Genomic DNA, 16,718 nt, shown 5'->3' with positions numbered 1-16,718 from the left:
GAGCCATATGTATGATTTTTGCTAAGTGCTCGCCGTTCCCCATCCTACATAGCCTGTTTCCAGAAGTGACACTTAAATTAGTGTTTTTGCATTTCTCGTTATATGGAAAAAGCCAAGAGAAATGACTAAAATGTATATTGTACGCTGTTAAACTATAAAACACACTCTCTCCTTCTCTCCCTCTGCAAAGCAATCTTTATTTTCGGGGTCCAGAATTGGACTAAGGGCTATTATGAGAAAAAAAAAAAGGGGGGGGGGAGAAGATTGCTCTTGTCTATTTCACAAGCCCTATAAATTTCTAAGCCAGGTTTTCATTCAAATTGGCAACTTTTTTTAGATGGGTCGATTTCAACTCCCAGAATTCCTCAGTCAGCTGGCTAGGCTGGTTGAGGAATTTTGGGAGTTGGAAGTCAGCACATCTTTAAAGTTGCCAAGCTGGGGACATCATCATTCTTCTAAGCTGTTGCTTAGTTTAACTAAAGGTGTTACAGAAGAGACTCGGGTTACTAATTGGGAATCCGGCTGAGAGAGCACCAAAAGATCCTACAGTTCAAAGATCCTGAGTTACAAATATTCTCTTTTATTGAGAATTCAGTCCTAGAATTTGTGTTTAAAGTTAAGCAGCAAGCAAAGGCATGAGGACAAGCGAGTCAAACAATTGTGTATATGTGTGTATGTATGTGTGTGTGTCTATATATATATATAAAGGAAATGTAGCACATTCAGAAACTCTTTTTATATGATGTCAAAACAGAACTCTGTAAAATCTGACAGGACAGGAAGACTTTGGAACTTGTCGGATGGTATCTTATAATTATCCCCCTGGGGATTTATAATTCTTCTCATGACATGTAATTTTGCAGATACATTTACACGTAACTCTCCCCCTCCCTATTAACTACGGTTGTGTAACTTGAGCAAAAGTTTGGTAAGTCTTGTTCCTGATTTTTTCTTTTTCTTTCTTTCTTTCTTTCTTTCTTTCTTTCTTTCTTTCTTTCTTTCTTTCTTTTTCTTTCTTTCTTTCTTTCTTTCTTTCTTTCTTTTTCTTTCTTTCCTTCCTTCCTTCCTTCCTCTTTCCTTTCTTTTCTTTTTCTTTCTTTTTCCTTCTTTCCTCTCTTCTTTCTTTCTTTCTTTCTTTCTTTCTTTCTTTCTTTCTTCTCTCTCTGTTTTGATGTACCCTTGTTCACGCAAGAAATGAATGAGAGACACTCGCATTTTGAAAGAAAGGTTGAGTCACAGTCAACATGCTACCGTTAGGCGATCTAATAACCTGCAATTGTGTTGGATATGAATTCTTCATCAGCATCCTGTCCTTTAGGGTTACAAAAAATCCTAAATTTTGTAGAATCAGAGACTTCCATAATCAGGGAAAGAATATGAATTAAATTTCTCCAACCTCTCCTTGTACACACTTAGCAAGGAGATGCTTGTACTTCCAATTAGCCCTGTTGTGTACGTTTATCCATAGCAAAAGAGGATAAAACAATAATTTCACTCCTAATGTTAAAAATGGCATCCTTAAATAAAATTAAAGGTCAAATCCAGGAAATGTTTTAGCATCTTCTCTAAAAGAATCCCCAGAGAATTATATTTTCCAATCTGGGATTATGCTGTTCGTCCACATCCTTCTGCTCCCATCAAGCTGTCTCTCAAATTTAATCTGGCAACAGTTCAAAAATATATTTATTTTAGGGAGCAAGCCACCTTGTTGGCATTTTTAAAATACTTATTTAGTTCAAAATGTGAATTCGTTTATAATATAATTCTCAGATATATTAAGACTCAAGCATCCCTTGAGCTAAAAGAACCCCATCAGGAATTCTTCAATGTTAGATCCATATTCTTGGCAATTCTTGTTGATCCCCATAAAACTACAGAGACTAAAAAGCCATCTGCTTTCACCTGAAATTTTTATTCTCTGCTCGGTCTATCCGATCAAGTAATCTTTTGGCTGGTGAGATCTTTGCTATATTTTCTCAATGGTTCTTTCCAACACTGTGTTCATAAAGTCTTCCCAGCTTGGCATTTGTAGAAATGTTGTGTACAGGCAAAGTGACTGGTTGTTCTTAAGATTTGCTCTGGAACACGGGGCATGCGAAACTGTTTCCAAACCAATATGTGTATCATTACAATTGTTGTTAAGTGTACGTTCCCCTTCGTAGGAAAACTAATTCTTAATATTGTTGTTATTACATCATGGCATTTATGAAAAATGCTGGCCTTTTCTTACCCCAAACGTGCTGATAGACTTATATTTTATTCATAATTGCAACTTGCTGTCTAGAAGAGAGATCTTTGGAAAGAATATATAAAATCAGAGTCAATAATATTCATTTTCCAATTAGAGATTAGCTTTTCATGTGATTGTCCTCTGAAGCGTTGATGACACCCCCCCCCCTTGTGACAAAAATCTTGGTGGAATTTGGTTTTCTGTGGTCCACAGAAACATCATCAACCTCTGCCAGTTGGGTGACTTTCAGATGTGTTAAGTTTCCGTTCCCAAAAATCTGTACCCATTGTGGGTAATATCCACCATATCTGTGAGGTCTCATCTGAAGGAAGTTGTTGCACATATTTTTACGTATGGGAGTCTCCTACACACAGCACTTGGCTAATGCAGCTTCTTGAGATGATACCAAGACTCAGTTCACCAAATCATGCAATTGAAGGGAAACGTAGCAACCTTTGGACAACCTTTTAAAAAATCCAATTTACCTTTTGGCGATTTTTTGTGGTTTCAAATTTAGTGGCAAGTTCTAGACTTCAAAACCACTCCCATCTGATGTTTTTGTTCTGAAACATCATCCATAGCCTCCATTAAGGGGAAAAACCAAGGACTTAACATTCATCCAATGTATTCCCTTTATTGAACTGTATTAGTTAATGCAATCAGATTCAGTCACATTTATAAAGCAGATCATCCAGTTGCACTGAAACTGATGATATTCATTATTACATTTTTTTTAATTAATCACTGTCCGGTGAACTGGCAAATCCAATCAAAGCATTTAGTCTTTAATTGTTAAAAAGAAAAAGAAAAAAAAAGAACCAACTGTAAAACCGAAACGAAAGTGTAAAAAATAATATATTCAGACAATCGCCAAGCCGTCACATCACGATGCACAATTACCTAAAAATTGCATTGAAAAAAAGCAGTTAAACAGGGAAGGAAAATAAAGTCCAAACTAAAAAAAAAAAGAAAAAGAAAAAAGAAAAAAAGAGGGGGCGAGGGAATCACTCCTAAATCTAGAACTATCCGTATAATACAAGAAGCAACAAAGGAATAAGCGCATCAAAAGCAGATTTTTTTTTATCTAGCAACTATAAATTCAGTTAGAAGCAGAAGGTTTAAAGTTCACTTTAGCTCAAGCAGGACAATAAAAAATACTGTGCATGGAATACTTTTAATCTCTTCCATTAATATTCATTTCCAGCTGCTTATAATAGCAGCGCCTCATGGCCAAATCATTAGAGTTTTACATCTGGGTTGCAAATGACACTTTGATTGGATGTAATGTTCAAATGGTCCTCCCCCACTGAGTTTCCGTCAAGTCCTCCGCAGAGAGGGCTCCTGTCGTGCTACGCTCACTGAGCATGCTGGCTCAACGTGTGGTTCTGGAAAGAGATGGGGGGGAGAGAAAAAAAAAGAGACTTGCGTGAGGGGCAGAATAATAGAAAGCAAGCCCTTGCCCTCCTACTCAGTGGCATTTATGCAGAATTCGACATAAAAGCTTTGCAATTATTCCCGAACAAAATGCAATAAAGAGGAGCTTGAGGTGCGACGGGGGGGGGGGGGGGAGAGGAAGGCAAGAGAAGGGGGGGAAAAATCCCTAAGTAACAGCTGCCAATGTGACATATTTGCTTTGTGCTGGCAGATCTGTTAACGCTGGCATTGAACTTAAGGAAAAAGGGGGAGAGAAAGCGACATGAAAAAGGACGAAAGAAAAAAAAAAAAACAGTGCCACTGAATTTCCCCCGCCAAGGACCATCCTGAGGACTTTGGGACATCCAGGTCCAGGGCTAACCCTCTGCAAGGGAAATTGGCTGTAGAGACATCTTGAGCTGCAACAATTAAACCATGTTTTCTCAACGGCTTAGGGATACCCGTTTCTTCCTTGCCGTTTTCCTTGTGCTCACTTGGCGTGAAGATAACAGAATAACAGAGTTGGAAGAGAGGTTGGAGGTCATCTAGCCCAACCTCTTGCTCAAGCAGGAGATCCTACACCATTTCAGACAAGGGGCTGTTCAGTCTCTTCTGAAAAGCTTCCACTGATGGAGCATCCACAGCTTCTGGAGGCAAGCTGTTCCACTGGCTAATTGTTCTCACTTTCAGAAGATTTCTCCTTAGTTCTTGGGTTGCTTCTCTCCTTGATTGGTTTCCATCCATTGTTTCTTGTCCTGCCTTCAGGGGCTTTGGAGAATAGGTTGACCCCCCCCTCTTCTTTGTGGCAGCCCCTCAAATATTGGAACACTGCTATCATGTCACCCCTAGTCCTTCTTTTCTCTAGACTAGCCATATCCAATTCCTGCAACCGTTCTTCATATGTTTTAGCCTCCGAGTGCCTAATCCTCTTTGTTGCTCTCCTCTGCATTTTTTCCACAGTCTCAACAACTTTTTTATAATGTGCTATCAAAACTGGATCCAGTATTCCAGGTGTGGTCTTACTAAGGGTTAGATCTTGAAGGAAAACTGCCAGAAAAAACGATGCAACAAGACTTGTGTTATAAAATCTATTCGTCTAGGGCAAATTGTTGCAAAAGGATAAGGATGAATGGGATACCATCATAAGAAGGTGTGTCCCTATTGCCAATGGGGAGCCCTCAAATTCACACAAAAAAGGAGCAAAACAAGCGTAGGAGAGCAAGAGTTCTGGAAGCTATGCTTTGTGCGAGCCAAAGGGGTTAACCGGCTATTTGGAAAAATGGCAGTTGCATTACCAAAGCTTGGTCAATGGATGACATTTATTGCACACTTCAGCAATTAGCTTCCTTTTTTTGTTTTTTTGTTTTTCTAATTTCCCCTAAGGGAAATATTACAGATCAGACATCCTGTCTTGTCCTTTGCCAAGACGCTAAATAAAACCTAATGTTTTGCCGAAGTAGCATTTCTAATCTAATGCGAACGGAAGCCACAGTCTCAGAAGCAGGCCTTGTCAGTCTGAAATACCCATCTCCTCAAAGTGCAGGAGATCTCATTACTCAAATAGTCCTCAGGCCGACGTCTATGACACTTCGTTGCTTTTAGACCTGAGACTTTTTCAGACAACTGGTGAGGACCTCTTGGAAAAAAGTTCTTCCCGTGCCAAACAGATGGTAACAGAGATAGTTCCCTTCTGTTCCTAATCTTTTTGCTTTTTTCATGGTAGAGGGTCCTTTCCCAAGTTGGTCCTTTCTAGATGTATTGGCCTTCAAATCCCATAATTAAGAACTGAAATCCCATATATCTTAAAGTCAAATGAGTTGGGGAAGTTTGCTTCTTCTTTAGTATGATTTAGAAAGCATGGGATATCATTGCTTCTCTGGACTGGAGACTGTAGTATGGTGTTCTTGGTCTTCTCTGAGCTTGGCTGTTTTCTTGCAGATGTTTTATTACCCAACTAGGTAACATCATCAGTGTTGGGCGGAATTAGCACTGATGATTATTATCTAACGAAACATCTGCAAGCAAAAGTATCAAGTTCAACCCTGAGCTACACATTTTCCATTCTATTTAAGATTGTGGTCCCGATTCAAAGAACCTGAAAATACCAAATTCCCTCCAAATGCTAAAATCCAATATATTGCGGTGGGGGGGGGGGAAGAGATTTTTGAGGGAACCCCTCTGCCCTAGAAAATGAAAACACCCAGTGTTGAAATTACTTCAGTATCACTTTTTTCCCTATTGTCTCTGTGATTTCATAATAGCCTGCGAGATTTTCTTTTATAATTATCTCAGTCGAAAAAATGAGAGCCGAGTCCAAATGAACTGTAATTTTGACCCTATTGATTTGACATTTAAGGCATCACCCACAAGCTATCTTCAACTTTTCCCAAATCTTTCCTGACCACCGTTTACAAAAACCTAAGTCATGCAAAGTTGCTTTTTGTACCTGCAAAGGTGCTGGCAGCCACATTTAACTAAAGGAAATGAATGTTTACCAGCTTTGTCCCTATTTAAATGGCTAGACTAAGCACTAAATTCTACGCAGTTCCAAGAAGTGGCCACAAGGTGACAATAGTGTTGTGGAATTTGGAAATGTGACAAAGTTATGGAAGCTCGGAGCTTCAGACCACATCTTGCACAAAGATGCTTGTTTCTTTTTGTGCGGGATGGGAAGGTACGGGAATTGGGGGGGGGGAGAGGATTTCCATACAGTGTGATGTTTTGGGGAATGAAGGATACAAATACCAAACCAGAGTTTCTAAATAAGGTTAATGTTTTACAACTGCCAACGTTGTGGGAGAATTAAGGTAGCTCAACTGGATCTTTACTGCACTCACTCACTCATGGATTTCTAAAACAGCCCTGCTCAGTCTGGTGATCTTTACATGCTTGGGAATGCAGATCACAAAATTCTCATCTGCAGATCTATGGTATCAGCTTGTAGAAAGACAGCTTGTATGTGTGTATAGACACAGACATACATATACAGTACATACAGCTTATCCCTGAGACATCATTAAAATCTCTCTCTCTCTCTCTCAAGCTCTATCTATCTATCTATCTATCTATCTATCTATCTATCTATCTATCTACCGACCTACCTACCTACCTACCTACTTACCTACCTACCATCTTTCTCTCTAAACTCTGCCTGCCTGCCTGCCTGCCTGCCTGCCTGCCTGCTGATCTATCTATCTATCTATCTATCTATCTATCTATCTATCTATCTATCTATCTATCTATCTATCTATCTATCTATCTATCTCTATCATCTTTCTCTAAACTCTCTGCCTGCCTGCCTGCCTGCCCCCCCTCTCTCTATTTATCTATGACTATCTTTTTTCATTTAATATCTACCATTTTCTTATGGGAGGTAGAAAAGGAATCCATGGGGTCAGCCCACTTCTCTTGCTACCACAACATCAAGAGATGTGATCATTTTATTTGTTCCACTGATTTTCCTTCCTTAAAATAAGATAAAAAAATATGGGCTGCTCTTCAATAGTATGCAAGTTTCCTCTAAGGAATGAGAGCCAGTCTGATGTTGCGGGTAAGGCCCCGGACTAGGAACCAGCAGATCCGGAGTTCCAGTCCTACCTTAGGCACAAAGCCTGCTGTTGGGCTTTGCGTGTGAGCATCCTTTGCTCATGCAAGTGGAGCTTCACATGTGCGTCTGTTCCCTTCGCTCGTGCGGCCGAGTTTCGAACAGCTGTGGCCCAGTAGAGGGTCACACCTCAGGAGTTGGGGACCCCTGCCTTAGTAGAATTCAAGTGGTCAGACAAGAGATGGGCTAATTTGGATAACAACTTGACCCAAAGTTATTCAATATGACATGACTGTTGAATATGACAGTCAATAACTCTGTGTAGTTGCTGAATTTGGATCTTAGTGATGTCAGCTTCCCCCACATGAACATCCTTTCAGAGACAAATCCAATAGGCATGTACACATGCACACGAACACACACACACACACAAAGTAGAAGTGCAAAAAACAAAGAAAAGAAAGAAAAATAGAAAAAGAATGACTTCTTATTTTCTTCGATAGATACCAAGTAAAAAAATACATTAAACTCATTCTAACATTAACATTTGTCTACCTTGTTTTCATCATCCCATTTAATTCTATCCCAAAGTCAACTTTTTGTTTCTTTGTTTCTTACAAATTAAAAAACTACAAAAATTAGCTCTCTTTTTAAGCTGTGGTTGAGATCCAAATAGGCAAACCGACATTTCCTTTAGCTGCAGATGAGAAAAGTTTATTGTCAAATTCCTGCCAAAACAGTTATACGCTTTTCTTCATGTATAGCAAGCGGCTGGTCAGTCTCCTCACTGACAAATGTTACTCTGGTACCTGCCAATAATTTGGAATGTTTTGTGCCCTTGACAGATGCTTTAAAAAAAGAACGAAACTAATGAAGTCTGAGGAGCGAATTTGTGACTTCACTCGATAGAACTGAAAAGGGTGGCTTGAAGGGGGTAAGTAGAGAAGACCCCGGAGTCATAGAGATTGTGGGATTGTGCAAATACAAAAGCTTAAAATGTTACAGGCCACCACCAGTTCTGCACTGCACAGGTACACAGATGCTGCGTTTGTCCATCCTCTGAACGGGAGGCAGAAGCCATCTCTGTGCGCCTTCCACTATTTTGTTCTCGTTTCTCAGCCAAATGAAAGCCAGCTTTGGGGCAGGAGAGAACAGAGATGAGTCACCTTTGTCCTCTTGGTCAGTTTGTATATCTCTATGCTTATTTTTAGAATGGTTTGACAGATATCCAAAGGTCTAATGTTAACAGATGGCCTGTCTTAAAGACTCGTATGCTCGCTAACATGCAATTCCGAAAAAAACGATAAATGCACTCAAGAGCGTGCCATAAACAGCTTTCAATGACTACTCCAAATTCAATTTTGCTACCACACTTCATTAAAACTGATAGCTGGTAACCCAGGCTGCTCTTAATTCCCAATCCAGTTATTCTAGGTAACAGGCAAGTACAGTTAGTTATCTGCCTACTCTCGGTTTCCCAAGGTAGATGCCATTTTGCCCTATATCTTTTTCCATCCAATATGTTGTGAAGTTGAAAAACCCAAACTTGAAGAAAAAAGGAACTGATTGTCCAAAACAAAGCAAAACAAAACAAAAAAAGGATTATCTCTCAAAGGTAAGCAGTTCAATCAGAAACCATCTTTGATTCTCTTCCTTGGTGTCAATTGTAGTAATTGTAGCAATGCTACATGTAGTAACAATAGCCGGTAGTGAAGACTCTACAAAGGCAACTAAGTAAACATATCAACTATCCACTGAACTCTAATCAACAAATTAACCATCTATGGCTGTGCGTGGTAGGAAATGGGACAGCTGGCTTCCAATAGTTGTGTATTAAGCTACAATAATGAGAATGTCTCTCCAAGAGTAACTTCTAAGTGATCTGAACTTTCCTTCGGATCTGTGCTCTGCATCCATATTTTACTAATTCTCTTACTTGGCTGCAAGCTGCAATTATTTTGATGTATTTTGTTTTTCTTTTTCTCAATTGACCACTGTGTCAAAGTCTTCCCACTTTATCACCATACATGTTTGGTCCCTCTTTGAGCCAGCAGACTGATTTTCCATGCTAGTCACTTCACTGTACTATTGCTAAACTCTACTATGCTTGTAAGGAGGTTTTCCAAAAACCCGGAAGGTAAAATTGTCAAGAATGGCAGAAAGAGTTTAAATCACTCCTTCCATTACCAAGCTCAGGTGGTATGACTAAAATAACCAGCATAAGCTTCAGTATCCCTGAAGTTCAAACAGTATTTCTATTTTTAAGCTAAAATATTGTTCGTTATCTAAAAAGGATGTTTTCTTTACACGTGGTTGTAGGTGGGAGATCCACATTTGTCTTTCCCAGGAAAGCCTTCTGTAATCTAATACTTTTCACAACACAACAACTTCCCAAATTTTTCATTCAACTTTAAGAGGGCTTAATGTCTATGGCAATCCAGGTCATAGTTGTCTCAAAGATGCTTCTTCAAAAAGCAACAGGACTTTTGTTTTCTTTGAGGAAGAAGAAGACATCCAAGAAGCTTCATCAACTGTGATTGGATGGGGGGGGGGAGAATGGAAGGATACGTTCTGACAGAATGGTGGGGAGGGATGGAAGGATCGTATCTCTTTGTAGTCATCTGGTTATTAGCACTCTTTCTGAGAGCCACTGAAATCACTTGGGAGTTTATCTGTTTAGGAGGGCTTGAAGTTTGGGCCTGCTCATCTAGTAATAAAACTAAATACTGGGACTTACTGTGAAGAAATGGGATACGATTGGCCTTCTAGTTTCAATGACATTCTGCTACTACAGAATCTAAGGCAGCATACGAAGCTTGCACATTAAATATTAGTTGCTAGGGAGTAGCAGTGCAAGAAATGTATTTCCCTGCTGCCATGTTTAAGCCATGCTAGACTAGATGGGTCATTGGCCTAATCCAACAGAGCAACTCTGATGTTCATTTTATGAACTGTAGGGGAGAACAGCTCAATCTGTGCACCTCACCACCCATATCTTGAACATGCTCCTTACTGGGGTGACAGGTTTTAAATCTGAGGGTGATTCTTTCTTGTCTGGGAATCCCAGAACTAGTAAGAAATAATCTGAGATCATAGCTAGAACTGACCATATCTCAGAGACATCATTAAGAGTCCCACTGTATGGACTACATAATCTCTTTAAAAAGAAACTAATGCTTTTGTGAAGAAAAATAAAGAAAATCCCTTGGTTTCCTTAGCACAACACTTTAAAAATTAAAAAAGAAGAAACAAGGACAACATCAGCAGAGAATATACTACCAAGAGCTGAGCAGAAATCTTCTGTAAAAGAGACAATATATGTAAACATACTGCGATGGATTGAGGTATCCACTGAAACAAGGCAACAAATAATACCCTGTCTCAAAGGAGAACATGCTCTTGAGATTTCATTTTTCCCCGAAGTATGACTTCATCAGCCTTTGATTTGTATAATACAGGGTGCCGAAAGTCAAAAATAGATTTGAGGATGGCAACCTGGCATTTCCTAGCTCTCCACCAAAATGCAGGAAGAGAAAATGAACCCACATTTAATTATCATTGTCAGGAACATATTATGAGAGATGTTCAAGCACCTTTGACAGATGATGGCCTCCAGACACAATTTCTATCTGACTGGGTAAACAAGATTTTGTTTTGTTTGGAGAGAGGAATTGCTCGGGCATTTCTCCTGGACTGCATCCGGAATGAGAAGATAGGAGGAAGGGGAGAAGTAAGTAGGAAGATTGAGGAGAAGGAGGAGAGGGGGAGAGTGAAGAAGAAGAGGGAAAGAGGGAAATGAGAGAAGAGGTTAGACGGTGGATGCGGTTTGGGGGGAAATGGGTGAGCAATACCGAAAGTTGTGTGTATAAATTAATTTTACTCTTTATCTGAAGTATTTTTATGATGTAATGTAAAATTGAAAATAAAAATTTTTTACAAAAAAAAAAGATTTTGTTTTGTTGTTTGAAGAATAGGCGAGAGAGAGACAGGGAGGAAGAAAGAGGAGAGAGAGAGAGAGAGAGAGAGAGAGAGAGAGAGAAGGAGGGGGAGAGAGAGAGAGAAGGAGGGAGAGAAAGAGGTAGAGAGAGAGAGAAGGGGAGAGAGAGAGAGAGAAATCTCAGCACATTTGATCTGTTTGAACAGTCCAGAGTCTTGTTCTTCATGTGTCTCTTTCCATGAATTGCTGACCCCCAATTTCTGACACACTGGCATACTCTGCTGAACACCTTGGAATAACATGCTGCTATCTTGACATAAACTAATGTTCTGTTACTAAGGATATGCTTGGAAGTGGAAGGCTTATTGTCAAGGTGGAAGATCAGATTTCTAAACTAGAATCAATGTCCAGCACAAGGCCAGGAATGAGTCCATTGGGTATTTAGGATTCGTAATAGACAAGATAGCAAGTCCAGTGGTCTATGGAGCTTCTCAATCACCCAGGTCATGGTTGTCCCAAAGGTGCTTTTCCAAAAGGCAACTGGACTTTATTTCCCCTTGAAAATGTTTCGCTTCTCATCCAAGAAGCTTTTTCAGTTCTGACTGAATGGTGGAAGATAGAAGAATCCTTCCATCCTCCCATATCTCCCCTTGAGCCAGAACTGAAGAAGCTTCTTGGATGAGAAGTGAAACATCTTCCTCAAGGAAAAAAGTCCAGTCGCTTTTTGAAAAAGCACCTTTGGAACAAATCTAATGGTGTTTCATACTAAACAGCCCTTCCCCTTTCTCAAGGTACTAATTAACACCAATGGTGACAACTTAGGATTCAAGGTACTAATTGACACCATTAGTGGTAACTTAGGATTCTGGCCTCAAAATTTAGGAGATTCGCAGAAAGTTGATTGCACGAGCGACTTCCTTTTCCTCAGAAAGACATTTTCCTAAGATCAGTGTCATGTAAGGAAATCCAATTTGCTGTTCAGAATGTGGATTCATTATATCCTCCTAAGATCTGGTTTAAAAATTACACCTTTTTAAACTTTACAAAAGGGCTTAAAAAGATTATTTATAGATGTGGATTGATGAAATGATAGAATATATTTTAAAAAATAGAACTGTATTTGTTGGATTTATATTGTTATTTTAAACGTGAAAAATACGCTGTAATAGAGCAGAGAGTAAGAGCCACTTGTGATAGGGAAAAAAATTAGTTTTAATGAATGATCTATTATTAAGGATTCCTGAAATCCCAACTATATGTCTATTGAAATGTAATTGGAATAAGACAATTGCAATTAGTAAAGCTTAAAACAGGATACAGATTATCACAATTGCAAGGTGACTGAGGATCTTTGTTTGATTGAACTTTATCTAAAATTGTATTAATTTTAATTTTAATAAGTAATATTATTCCTTACAGAGAGCAAATTGTTTATAATTAATTTGAGCTATATATATATGACTTTGTTTTTGAATGATCTGACACTCTGACCACCACGTTGTGTCCTAAGCTTTTGTATAAAAAAATGGAAAAAAACCAATAAAACTTTTATAAAAAAAAAATACACCTTTTTTTCTTTTCCCTAGTCCCATCTTAGAGACCAAGTCAACTGGGTGAAACTTGGGCCAGTCATTCTCTCTCAGCCCTGGGAAGGAGGCAATGGCAAACCACTTCTGAAATCTTATCAGATTTGTGTACACACACACACACACACACAGAGAGAGAGAGAGAGAGAGAGAGAGAGAGAGAGAGAGAGAGAGAGAGAGAGACTCACCCCAAATAGTGGACTTAGTTTGGGTGGTTGATTTCTATCTCAATAGGGTATCTTAATCTCATTTTTGCAAATTCTCTTTACCGTACTACAGACACCACAATTTCCTACAGTTCTGAGGCATGAAATAGAAGGAAACCTAAATATACATCCTAAATGAGTTCAGTGAGAAAATTAGGTTAATCACCACCATGCTAAGCTGCTAAGGTTCTGATCTTAACAAGGAGAAAAATCTTCTAGCCCTTAGTTTCAACAGTAAACAATTAAGATAACGATAAAAATTTGCTCCTTGACTGACTTTATTTCTTATCGTGATCTGCGTGCACATGCTAAGAGCACGTGAGTTTATTTATTATTTGTTAAATTTATATGATGCCTAACTCACTATCCAAACTGACCCTGATTGTACATTACAAAGAAAAGCAAGTTCAAACTACATCAGGTTCCCCCTAAGAGAAAGCAAATAAATGAATGAGAAAGGTGTCAAATGTGATGTGTTCTCTGGAATAGGATAGGATAGGATAGGATAGGATAGGATAGGATAGGATAGGATAGGATAGGATAGGATAGAAAATATAGAATAGAGTAGAGCAGAGCAGAGCAGAGCAGAACAGAACAGAATAGAATAGAGAATATGAAACATAGAATATAGAATACAAAATAGAATAGAATACTGTATGGAGAATAGAATAGAATAGAATAGAATAGAATAGAATAGAATAGAATAGAATAGAATAGAATAGAATAGAATAGAATAGCTTTATTTGGCCAAGTATGATTGGACACACAAGGAATTTGCGTGCAGCAGATAAATTTAATAAATAAAAATAATTCTACAATACAGTAACATGAGTGCATCTTAAGTGAAGCATGTTCTCCGAGTTCTACTAAAGACCTGGAAAAGGTAGATTTATCTTTAAAATTTCTCCAGGGCAAAATCAAAAGGTCACTTAGCACTGAAAAAGGCTAACTAGCTAGCTACTTTTCATGAGATTTATATTTTTAGGTCTGCAGTGAAAGACAAGGAAGAATAAAGCAGAAGAACCAGCAGAGGAGAGCAGACAAGCATGCGTCCATAGCTGAAATAGTCAAAATTCCTACACAAACATCGTTAACGATACTGCCTGCATGTCTTTCCACAGGAAAGAATACTAAAAAATATCTCTAGCACTAAATGCGGGAAATGACTTTTTGCATCAAAGCACCCCTAATCCTTATTTAAGCCACAAGATACGGTGTCACAGTGGTTAATTAATTTGAATTCTGCAGCTTCTCGTTCCATCTGTCTCTTGAATTTGGTCCAGCAGTTTTGGCTTGCAAGGCTACCGTGACTACATTATAATGGCAGCTGAGCAGCCTAGCTATGCTGCACTGCACTGGGGCAAGTGTGATGAGTACTCAGGGTGTGCAAACTCTTAAAGGTGATTCACAAGCATTTCCTGCTATTTAACCTTTATAGGTGGTTTATTGTGGGTGGGAAACGGCGGATTCGGATAAACCCTTCCAACATGGCAAACAGGCCACGATCACATTTTCCATGTCTCATGAACGTCCACAGTAATGATGGTTCATGATGGAAGGGACCTTGGAGATCCTAGTCCAACACTCTGCTCATGCAGGAGACCCTATACCAGGGGTAGGCAACCTTGGCTCTTTTATGACTCGTGGACTTCAACTCCCAGAATTCCTGAGCCAGCCATGCTGAGGGGAAAGGGAGAGGCTTCCAAGCTGAGCCAGACTGGCTCAGGAATTCTGGGAGTTGAAGTCCACGAGTCATAAAAGAGCCAAGGTTGCCTACCCCTGCCCTATACCAATTCAGGCAAATGTTTGTCCAATCTCTTCTTTAAAAACCTCCAATGATGGAGCACCCAACAACTTCTGGAGGCAAGTCGTTCCACTGGTTAATTGTTCTCACTGTCAGGAAATTTTGCCTCAGTTCTTCTCTTGCTTCTCTCCTAACGATGATGATTCCATGCAACTTCCCATTTTAAAGAGAACCAAAATGAGTTGTCCCTCATCCCCGGAGAAATTTTGTATAGTCAACTGTAATGATTTGATGATACAGGAGATTTTTTTGGCTGGAAAGAAATACATTCAACTCTCCTCAATAGATTTTCATTCTCAGATTTGGGGCAAGTCCTCCCCATGATTGCTTTGGCTTTTATATATAATAATAATAATAATAATAATAATAATAATAATAATAATAATAACAACAACAACAACAACAACAACAACAACAACAACAACACCACCACCACAGACTTAACAATTGTCGATAAGAAAGACAAAAAAGTCTGGATAGTGGACGTGGCAGTGCCTGGAGACAGCAGAATAGACGAGAAAGAACTGGAGAAGATAACAAAATACAAAGACCTACAAATAGAAATAGAAAGACTGTGGCAAAAGCAAGCAAGGGTAGTACCAATAGTGATAGGCTCCTTGGGTGCAATCCCAAAACAACAGGAGCACCACTTGAACACCATTGGCATTGACAAATTCGCTATTAGTCAATTGCAAAAGGCGGCCTTACTAGGAACTGCTTCCATCCTGCGACGATACCTGTAATACCATCAAACATCCACATCTGCCTATCCCAGGTCCTGGTAAGGACTCGATAGGTAGACAAAATGCCAAATCCAGTCTGAACATCTGGCTGACTGTGCGATGATCCATAATAATAATAGTAATAATAGTAATAATAATAATAGAATCTTGGAGGTCATCTAATCCAACCCCTGCTCAGGCAGGAAACCCTACACCATTTCGGACAAATGGCTGTCCAGTCTCTTCTTAAAAACTTCCAGTGTTGGCGCATTCACCGCTTCTGGAGGCAGGTTGTTCCACTGGTTGTTTGTTCTAACTGTCAGGAAGTTTCTCCTTAGTTCTAAGGTTGCTTCTCTCCTTGATTAGTTTCCATCCGTTGCTTCTTGTCCTGCCTTCAGGCGCTTTGGAGAATAGCTGGGATAACTATGATTAGAATGTGATCGACCCTGAACTTTAACTCAAATGAGGATAAGTAAAGTTCTCTGTGAATCCGTTCAACCGATTGATGAGATATTAAAGTCAGCGCAGTCTGTAAGTCAACGTCGGTAGCATATTTTCTCCCTCTGATACCTATATTTTTAAGCAAGCCTTTGGCTTCTCCCTTTATTTTTAAGTTAATGCCCTTTACTTTTGTTCTGCCTGACCCTCTCTGAGTTCTGGTTTCTGCCCTCCAGAGAGTTCGGTTGCCGCCACGTCCATCAGAACAAGGGAAGGCTGATTTCAAAGGCCAGCATGGGCTTCCTTTAATCACGTCTGCTGTAGAGAGAACCAACAGCCAATGCACCACGGCTTGCAGCCTTGCTTTGAGATCCTAGCGTTGTGAAAAATCAGAGCTTGATTTCACTGCTTTGACAGCCTCGCAAAGAGCAACGTGGGAGGCAAACGCCGCTGCCTGTCTCTCACATCTGAATGACAAGAGATGAAATCGGTTCAGATTTGGGACAATCCGACTGAACTCCACCTTTCCCCCCTCCCTTTTGGAAGGAGGCTGTTTAATGACAAATCCTCTCTGTAAAATGCAGCATTAAACAAGGGGAACATTTTGCAAAGGAAAGAGAACTCTTTGTATGAGAGGGAAGATTCAAGCCACCATGGGCTGCTCAAAGCACAGAGCCTGCAAAACGCCACATTTGTGCAAAAAAAAAGGATAATAGGAATAAGTCCTTAAATGGAAGGGCCGGCTTCCCAAAAAGATACGGCTGACTATCAATAATTACAGGTCTACTTGATTGTTGTGCTTTCTGGCCCAAAGGCTGTAGTAAAAGTTTGATTTGTT

General features: G+C 39.5%; 1 protein-coding gene across 2 annotated transcripts in view; it reads right to left on the bottom strand.

Moving 5' to 3' along the window:
* Positions 1-2,844: 2,844 nt before the first annotated feature.
* Positions 2,845-16,718, bottom strand: part of ZNF423 (zinc finger protein 423) — a 259,669-nt gene continuing 245,795 nt past the window's right edge. For both annotated transcript variants that reach the window (XM_039352432.1, XM_039352433.1), the window contains one exon: positions 2,845-3,615. In XM_039352432.1, coding sequence (XP_039208366.1) covers positions 3,586-3,615 — 30 coding nt within the window. In that variant the 3' untranslated portion in view covers positions 2,845-3,585. The remainder of the gene's footprint in view (positions 3,616-16,718) is intronic.

This window comes from Crotalus tigris, unplaced genomic scaffold (assembly GCF_016545835.1).
Source record: "Crotalus tigris isolate CLP2741 ecotype Arizona unplaced genomic scaffold, ASM1654583v1 scf7180000018432.44079421565:4894166, whole genome shotgun sequence".
Taxonomy (NCBI): domain Eukaryota; kingdom Metazoa; phylum Chordata; class Lepidosauria; order Squamata; family Viperidae; genus Crotalus; species Crotalus tigris.
Note: the sequence above shows the minus strand (reverse complement) of the source record. Positions and strands in the feature narration are given on the sequence as shown.